Source organism: Arachis ipaensis, chromosome B06 (genome assembly GCF_000816755.2).
Source record: "Arachis ipaensis cultivar K30076 chromosome B06, Araip1.1, whole genome shotgun sequence".
In the NCBI taxonomy this organism is placed as follows: Eukaryota; Viridiplantae; Streptophyta; class Magnoliopsida; order Fabales; family Fabaceae; genus Arachis; species Arachis ipaensis.
The window spans coordinates 88,487,857-88,497,534 of NC_029790.2; the positions used below are offsets into that span (position 1 = coordinate 88,487,857).

Below are 9,678 nucleotides of genomic sequence, written 5' to 3' on the forward strand. Positions count from 1 at the left end.
TGCGATTCCACTCCAAATTGCTAACTTACAATGCAAGATAGTGTATAAAACCTATTAAAACAAAAGAAAAAGACTAGTAAAGCTAGTATAAGATGACTTGTCATCAGGCACCCCCCCTAAAAACTAGCTAACAATTGCAAATGCAATCCAGGGAGACCAGGACTAAACAGGAGCCAAAAGAAAATAAAATGCAACAAACATAGGAAAAGTGAACAAAACAATCAACAATGAAGAGAGAATAAAAATGGTTAAAACAGACACAAAAAAATTGTTTACCAGTAGTCCAAGCAAGAAAATGTGTTGGATTGAAGGCAAGTGCGATCCACCGCAAGCAGGAAGCAAAATCTCGAGCGTGCAAGAAGCCAAAGAGGATGAAGAAGTTGTTTAAGAAAAAAATGAAATGAAAGTGTAAAGTGAAAATGAAGAGGATGCTAAATGATAACCATCGGGGTGAAACGTGAAAAGGTAGGGGTAAAAAAAACTTTTTCCCTCGCTTTCAAATCAGCCATAAAGAGCAATTAATGCACTTGGCACGGAAACTGAAACGATACCCCAAGCAACAGATAGGGGCAACTCACTCGCTCTGGAGGCGTGGACTTAGGCAACGAGTTCCCGGGCTAGGAAGGCCCCAACCCGGGATGATGCGAGCAATTCGAACTTACCAACCATAAGCTACGAGCTTCTCGGCTCGGTACATTGGGGGCGCTGTTCCGGCCAAGCCCAACATAGGCCATGAGTCCACCTACAGACCACCGACCCGATGGGTACTTGATCGGAGCTCAAAGGTGACCCGCGTACCGCCTCACATCCTTCTGAGAAGACCTGGACAGTTAGCAGAAGCTTTCAGGTGGACGGGCCCGAGATGAAGGGCCCACCCGAGTACGGAATATAAATGGGGAGGGACCTACCCCTCCCTAGAGGTACGTCACTTTTTACCCTAATTTGTTGCCGCATTATACGGACACTAACTTTAGGATCGGAGCGTCCTTGCAGGTGACACCACCCGCCGACAACTCACACACCCTTCACGTGGAGCTCGTGCTTAGGTCCAGATTCCCCTTCTCAACCAATTGCTCCGGACCCAACTCCATCCGAACCACCATTCACCTGAGAACGGAACATATATAACATAGGATCTAAAAGAGATAAATATCAAGCTCTAGTCTTGACCTGCGAAGTCAAGGTTGTCTAGAAATATATATATATACAGCCCAAAAGTATGACAAACATAAACATAAATCCTGTTTCTCTATAATCAACCTCAAAGACGGATATACAATTTAAAAAAAAATACAAAAGTGGAGAACATATATAGTTAAGTGCAAAATATACAAGTCCCAAAAATAGATCTTTGCTTCCCATAGTGAATCCAACTACATTCAACGAGGTGTTTCACGTCCTGCATCTGTAAAATAAATAATTTTCAACACGGTTGAGAACATCATTCTTTCAAGTTCTCAGTAGGGATACCAGTTCCAAACAGAAATCCTGTAAAACTACCCGAACCCAACAGGCAATTCTATACTTCAGCCAACCTATAGTTCAAGCCTAGGGTCCTTTCTAAACCAAATAGGATAATCAAAAACTGAACCTCAGCTAATTAAGAATCTCAAATTTTCATTCTTTCTCTCAATATAATTTAAAAGATACCTAGTTGTACTGATAGAATTATTGTTTATGCTATTCCAGTGTTGCATTAAAATCCAAAAACTATTAAACTATCAATAGATTTTATTGCAAAACTAAAATTAACACAGCTGATTCTCAACCTCTAATATTATTTTAACAGTTCAACCTCTAATCTTTCTCATGACAACCAAAAAAGAAACACCTTCTAGTCTTCATCTTGGTAGAAAATAGAAGAAATTATGCAGGACATAATGCTATAAATCAAGAATTCAACCGTTTTTTTTTTATTATTTATTCTTTTCTCCCATTGCGAAGTGCGAACTTTCTGTAATACTCAATCAATCCCACTACAAATATCATCGCCTATCAACACCGAAGAAACACAAATCAATCTTCTAGAAATCTTATTATAATATATCCAATCATCCAAATGAATCAAAATTTAGCTAAAACTAGAAAGACGATGAAGATCTGGCATCCAGAAAATTACTTTACACAAATACACATCATCGCTGTTAGCTAAAATTGGATCCTGAACTTACTACTGCGGTAGACTCTGGCAGCAGCCCAGGTGACTCTTTTTTCCTTACAAGTTAACTCTTGCAAAAGCAGTAACAATAACAATAATTGTACTATGGTGATGTTACATGACAAAATTATTTTAGTAATTAAGTTTATGCAAAAATTTATTGCGCTAATAAAAATCAATTGAAGAAGAAAAAAGCGTATAAAGATAAAAATTCATACAAGTTTTTATATAAAATTAATAATTAAAAATTGTTAAATAATAATTTAGTCAAATATATCATATTCTTAACTAAACAGTTTCATATTAAGATAATTGGGTTAATATTCAAATCCGTCCCTGAAAAATCACGCGATCTTTATTTTCGTCCCCGAATGATTTTTTTTAATCAAATTAATCCCTAAAAGATAAACTGTTAGTCAAATTAGTCCTTCCGTCAATTGGATGATGACGTGTCACGTTAAGTGCCACGTGGCATGATGACGTGACACGCCACGTGGTATGTCAGTAACACGTGGCACGCCACGTGACAGGTCAGTGTTACTTGACATATAAAAAAGTTTTTTATTAGTCAAAATAGTCCTTGAAAGTCCAGACGTATGTCATTTTCATCACTCAAATTTTAAAAATTAGTCAAACTAGTCCTTATATAATTTTTTTTTATTTTTTCTTCATAAAATTATCTCTCTCCTTTAATTCTTCTCAAAATCTCTCTTATTCTTTTCTATTCTAAAACATTTTTCTTACATTACTACATTTTGCTGGAATATATATATATACTCAAAATTGAAATGTATGTTTTTATTAACCTAAACAAAGTTATATGTTCAAAATCAAAATTTATGTATGTTAACCTAAACAAAGTTATTCCACTATTTTTTTTCTACCACATTTTTTTTCCATTACGATATTACTTATATATAGGATGTAATGGTAGTGATACTTAGAGTCAAAATTTTAAAATACAAATGACAAAATAACTTTATAAAAAATTAATTATTTTTATTATTTTATGTAAAGAGAATTTTGTTTATTAAGATTTAAAAAATAATATTAAAATTAGTAGTATAAAAAATATTATAAATTTAATATTATAAAAAAATTATATAAGGACTAGTTTGACTAATTTTTAAAATTTAAGGGATGAAAATGACTTACGTCTAGACTTTCAAAGACTATTTTGACTAATAAAAAACTTTTTTATATGTCAAGTGACCTGTCACGTGGCGTGCCACGTGGCACTTAACGTAACACGTCATCATCCAATTGACGGAAGGACTAATTTGACTAACAATTTATCTTCCAGGGACTAATTTTAATCGGGGATGAAAATGAAGATCACGTGATCTTTTAAGGACGAATTTGAACATTAACCCTAAGATAATTACATGTAAATTTCTACCAATTACTAAACTCGTGCATTTTGTTTTGTCACGCTTTATGTTGCCAACTATTTCAAGAATACGTTTTTTATTTCTCTCTTTTCACATCCTATCAAGCATATTGTAGCGGTATTACTATTACTTTATTATTTTGGTATTTCGGTCTTGAGGCGTTGGGTTATTATAAACCATGAGAATCGCTGTTGTTTGGGCTTCAGCTCATTTTTATTTTCTATGTTCATATTGTTAAAAATATTTTATGGCCCATGGCTACACAACTTTTTGTTTTTCCTGAAAATATTTTCCGAGTAGAAAATCAAAATCTACCACAAAATGTGATGAACATCCGGAGAGAGAAACCTGTCCAAAATTAATAAAATAAAATAAAAATAACATGAGAAAAATGGATATCCCATATATAGAAAAATTGCCACAGAATACTATACGATATAATTTGCACAAGACATCCAAAATAGGGCTTCAATTTGGTTGTCTCTAAAAATTCAAGAACGAAAAAGTAAGACAAAATTACATGCTAACTCGTGAAAAATTACCTTAGCATTAAATTTAACAAGATAATGCATCTTAGAAACATAAATCGTTCGCAGCAGTCCCTTCCTGTGCTAACCGGTGCTTGGCGCCTTGAGCCTCGACAACATATTGCAATTGATTATAGACTAAGATTGTACATATATTAATCCCGTTTCTTAACTTGGTTCCATCATGCAGCCAAAAGGATGGAATGAAATGCATAGCCAATTATGTATTTCAACAAATATACATGTATTGAATTCATCTGCATCTGCTCCTGCTCTACTGATTTTTCATGGATGTAACCAGTAAGGGGAAAAGCAAAAACACCTCCATTTTCAAGATCTTTTAAGCACAAACAGAACCAGTTACACATTAGTAGGGATGATACCGACCACGGCCACGGCCACGGTTATGGCTATTATCATTTCCGCGTTTCCCACTACTTGAGCTACCACCACTGCTCTTGCCATGTCTGGATACTGGCGGAGGAGGAGTATGTGGTTGCAACCCTGGCTGTTGCCTACAGGCCCCAAACAAAAAGGAGACATGAAAAACAACTAAGTGGCCAATTGTTAAATACTGATTGGACAAGCTAACATATCCAAGCATGTATGATTGAAAAACCACAAGCCTATGACTAGAGAAACCAACAGGACACTTACAATACATATCCAATCCTTCCATCTGGTAACAGCATTGGCATCATTGCCATGCCAGCTGCGGTTGCTCCTGCACCATACATCAGTGGCTGCAAAGATTTAAGGACCTCTATATGAGCAAGGTACATACAGATCCATAAAAAAAAATATCTAATGCCATGTGTTGCTTGAAAAAGAGAATGTGCTTTATTTCGTTTTGCAACTAGTGACTTAAAGCTTTATGAGCATGTTTGTTCTAAAATTGGAGCATTAGTTACAATTTGCATTGGTCCATTGTTAAAATCATATAAATCACCATTAGAATCTGCTGCACTCTGATTACCATTGAATACAATGACATCATTAAGACAAATCAATTTATGTGTCAACTAGTCAAGATATGCCATACCAAGTCCATAAATTGAATTTCACAGTAAAACTGTTTCTCCCTTAATCAGCTCATGAATAATGAAATTAAGGAAACAACCAAATTGTGACTATTCACCCCCTAGTGAAGCTAAGAGCAACTGTTATCATCACGTAACATGGGTAAGAAGTGAAAAAACTAACATGGACACTTGACACAAATAAACATAGAAAAAACCAACAAAATTTAAAATGATAGAACATGGACATGCAATGTGTGTGTGTGAAGTTCAATATTTACTACTTTCTAAACTCTTTCCATAGAATATTAAACATTCTTGATATACTTCAAGTGTGAAACTTGCTATTGCTAAATAGATTCAAAATTATTGAATATAATTACTTGATACAGGATGTACATCCAACATGTGTCATACCAATGTCCGAGTTTTTGACATTGATTACTAAGTTGACACTTCATACTTTCCAAGTTCGTGAGAAGCATATTCCACAAATCCTCAATCACCTGAGAAAAACTACAAGACAGAACTGAGACCCCACTAGGGAAAAGATCAACTTACTTGTGTGAACCCAGCAGGACCAAATCCTGCGCCAATACCAGCATATGCACCTCCAACCATGCCATAACCAAGTTGAGGTGGATAAGTGGGAAGTACAACAGACTTCTGTGAATTTAGTGTACCGGATGACTTCTGATCTGCTTGTGGCTTTGCAAGTGAACACTCCAGAGATTGCCCTGCTCATCCAAGAAAATTTAATGCCTATGATACGTAATGATCTATTGGCATTACTGTGAACAGAGATTGAGTAAATGTATGCAAAAGGGAAAGAAAAATTACCGTCTATTTCATACTTCTCAGTATTCTTCAATGCTTTCATGGCACTTGACCTTTCAGCAAAGTGCACAAACCCAAACCTGCTCTTTTCTTGTCCTGCTTTAGCAGGAGGGACAACCACTTTTGTGATCTTTCCATGATGTTCAAACAGTGCCTTAAGACGATCCTGAGTAATATTCTCTGGAAGGTTCTTTACATAAACTGCTTTTACCTGTACCAAGCACCAAGGTCTCAGCTATACAATTTTCACAATTCATTATAAAGCTGTATGTATTTCATTAGATCTAGCAAAGAAAATAAGAAAGTTAATCCTATAATTAAAGTATCAATCTTACAAAAGTAGCAAATAAAATAGCCAAAAAAATCCCCTCAAAACAAGCACCAAGCAAACATAATAACCTGGAACCCAGAAAAAGGGTCAAATTTCCTGAGCAAGTATGAAGATAAGTAAAATGACATCCACTGTTGAATCTAAGGGAAAAAACAGAGCATCCAATTCGGTCTAATATGGATCTACCATATTAAGACAACTTGTTGTGTTGTGTTGTGCGTATATGTGTAGTGGGGGGACTTGGGCAATTCGGTTGTCATTAAGTCATTATATGTCTCAGTTTTGTCTTCTTAGTGTGATACAGAAACCAGTTATTAGACTTCTTAAGAGAAGCTAATAATGTAATTTCTTTTGATCACACTATTCATGTAATTTAATTTCACATGAAATAACATATAATCAATCACCTGAGTGGCAGCAGATGATTCAGAATTCCTTGGGTCAGCCCAACTCACAGTTGGAGCATTGTCGTCTAGTTTGAATTTTGGGTTTGACATCTTCTGCCTTGAATATTCTGCACAAGCATGATTGTAATACTCAATAAAAGCAAACCCCCTATTACGGCCAGAAATCTGTGGGTCCTGTAACAACGAAATGGTTTGCTAGGTTAGTAAAAAATTATTCATCATGCTACATTCTTCAAGTTTCTGGAACAAGGTATGACTTGGAAAAGAAAAGGGTTTCCCCATAGTAAATTAAGATTTAAGAACATTAAACCATATGAAATAAAAAGGGGAAAATATGTCAAACAAACCTTCAACAGCTCCACAGCAACAACTCCAGGCCCAATTTCTGAGACTACCTTCTTCATATTTTCTAAAGTCCAATTTCTAGGAACATTACCAATGAATAACTTATGCTTAGCTTGGGATGTTGAGCACCTTATTTTTCTTCCCTGGAAACTCAGAGGTGACTTAATTAGTTAATAGGCATGGGTAATTGTAGCTAGCTTGAAACATAAAAAGACAAACGAGCCAAATTGAGAGACACAAGTCATGACCTAATAATCGATGAAAAATGAAAAACTACACGATTGTTAGAAAATGTTAATGAACATCTATACCAAATTACCTTAAATTCAGTGTTGTTCAGTTTCTCAATAGCCATAGATGCCAATTCCTTTGACTTGAAGGTCACAAATGCATAACCTTTTGCTTCACCTGAATCTTTTCCTTTCATAATCCTAACCTGCACTAAATTTAATCAGTTTAGACAATCATGCAATGAGTGAAGAAACAGAAATTTTCAATAAACATACCTCTGACACTTCTCCCACAGATTCACAGAAGGCCCTCAAATCTTCTTCTGAAACTTTGTGAGGAATGCCACCAATGTAAACCTCTGACCCATGAGGTGGAAGTGCAAGAACTTCTGCATGTTTCTTTTTCTCATCTTCATCCTTATTGTCTACCACTCCTATATCCTCTTCACCATCTGAGGGTTTAGTCTCTTCCTCTTCTTCCTCCTCTTCCTCCTCTTCCTCTTCTTCCTCTTCGACTTCTTCCTCTACTTCTTCATATTCAACCTCTTCCTCCATGGTCTCCTCTTGATCATTATCCCCTTCAAGGTCTACCTGCTCATCAGAATCTGTAGGTTTTTCATGCTCACTGTGCCCCTCTGGTGATTCTTGATTTTGGGCCGTTTCATCACTCTGCTTTGTCCCAGGCATATTATGCATCTAGAAAAGCAAGCTTGCAGGGCAACTGTGAAGGAATCACGGAAGCCAAAAGCATTTGTAGAAGAGAGATTGCAAATTGGAAAGGTGGAAATTATATGAGAGGCCAATTGCAGAGTAAGAATTTTGATTGAGACTGTACCATGAGGTACGGACCAAGGAGTAGAAACATGATCGATTCTAAATCCAGGGATCATCATAACATAACAACAAAAGTAACAGAGACAGGCAAGAGAGTTTGTGAACGGAAATCAAGAGGATAACAATGCTCAAAAGGCCAATCAAAGAGGAAAAAGAAAAATCCAAGAAGAAAGAATTTCAGAATTTCAGAATATCTCAAAATTTAGATGCTGAAAGTTGCCCAGAAAACAGTGGCCAGTTTATATGTTGTTTAACTACTTGTGGGGAGGGACAACAATGCACAAAGAGAAAGAGGGGAAAAGGAACAGAAGTGAGAAATAAGAAACTGAGCTACACTGTTATAAAAAAAATTAAATATATACAAAGCAACATTTTGCATGTTATATGGCGAGAACCTGAGTAATTACAAAGGAAAGTGCAAACAATATATGCAACTCCTTAATCCTTTCCCAGTTACCAATAAACATTTCAAAACCAAACAAGCAAAAGAGAGCTGAAACTTGAAAGCTAATTGGGGGTTTGATTGGATAATAAAGCATTATCAAATATGCCATTTATCACCTAGTTCCTGGGAATGAAGCCAGCCTTGCTTTCCTAAGAAAATCACCATTCACTGTGAAGCCTCATATGAGAATATCCATTTCCAACACCGTCCACCCAAATGTTATTATCCAACAATGTTCTATGAGTAATAACCTAACTAATCTCTCGCATCATATAATAAACCACGCAAGAATAATTATTCTGTTTCGTCTTACCTAGAAGCATCAAGCTAACTGGTTTGCATAAGAAATTACAATAAAAAATCATAGGCTAAAGCTGTGCAGCTGAGAAGAATGATTCGAGATGGAAAAGCGAAGGTACCTGGATGCGAGAGAAATCGAAATGGCAATAGAGGCTTCCAAATTGTAAATTTCGAAACCCTAAATCCTAAAGAGAGTTGGGAGATGGAAGAAAATGGCGCAGAGAAGCGTGAGAGTGGCCTTATGGGGAATGGTGGCCGAATTCACTGTTGCTCGCCGGTGCCTAGGCTTGGGCCTTTGGACCGGGCCTTTCACTCTAAATCCTTTTGGAGAAACATAATTACTGTGCTACAACCCAATGAGCGGTAACAAAAAGAGCTTAAAATAAAAGAAAAAAGTTTGTTACGCAAAACGATCCAAGTCTTGTATACAAACGGGGAGTAAATGCCTCCGACCAAAAAGCGGGAGTAAATACCCAACTATCTATTCACATGAATGACAACATGATCTCCTACACAATAAAGGGACAATGGATCCCTCACCTTATTAGTTCTAAGACAACAAGGACTTTTTGTTACCTAGTTCATCAAGGGCAAATAAAAATGGATTTAGCATAAGTTTGGATTAGCATTTGTCAAATTGGAGTTTGAATAAGAGTGATTTTATAAAATTGATTTTGAGTAGAAGTGATTTTATATCAACATAATTTATGTTTGATAATTTTATATTAAAATTGATTTTGATAAAATAAATAATTTAGATAATATTAGTTAAAATTACTTTTAGATAGATAATTACAAAAAAGAATATGACATTAAATAATAATATTATTTTGTTAACCATGTTTAATTTTTTT

General features: G+C 35.7%; 1 protein-coding gene across 2 annotated transcripts; it reads right to left on the reverse strand.

The window, feature by feature from the left end:
• Nucleotides 3,928-9,227, reverse strand: LOC107604644 (nucleolin). Of its 2 annotated transcripts, none has more exons than XM_021104583.1 (9): nt 8,944-9,227; nt 7,522-7,941; nt 7,335-7,451; nt 7,018-7,158; nt 6,671-6,844; nt 5,936-6,143; nt 5,657-5,832; nt 4,734-4,819; nt 3,928-4,591 (listed from the first exon to the last, which is right to left on the reverse strand). In XM_021104583.1, the coding sequence occupies exons 2-9, from the start codon at nt 7,939-7,941 to the stop codon at nt 4,444-4,446; spliced, it is 1,470 nt and encodes a 489-aa protein (XP_020960242.1). In that variant the 5' UTR covers nt 8,944-9,227; the 3' UTR covers nt 3,928-4,443. The 2 variants fall into 2 exon arrangements, with proteins under 2 accessions (XP_020960242.1, XP_016161760.1); XM_016306274.2 differs by having other exon boundaries at nt 7,522-7,966; nt 8,944-9,220.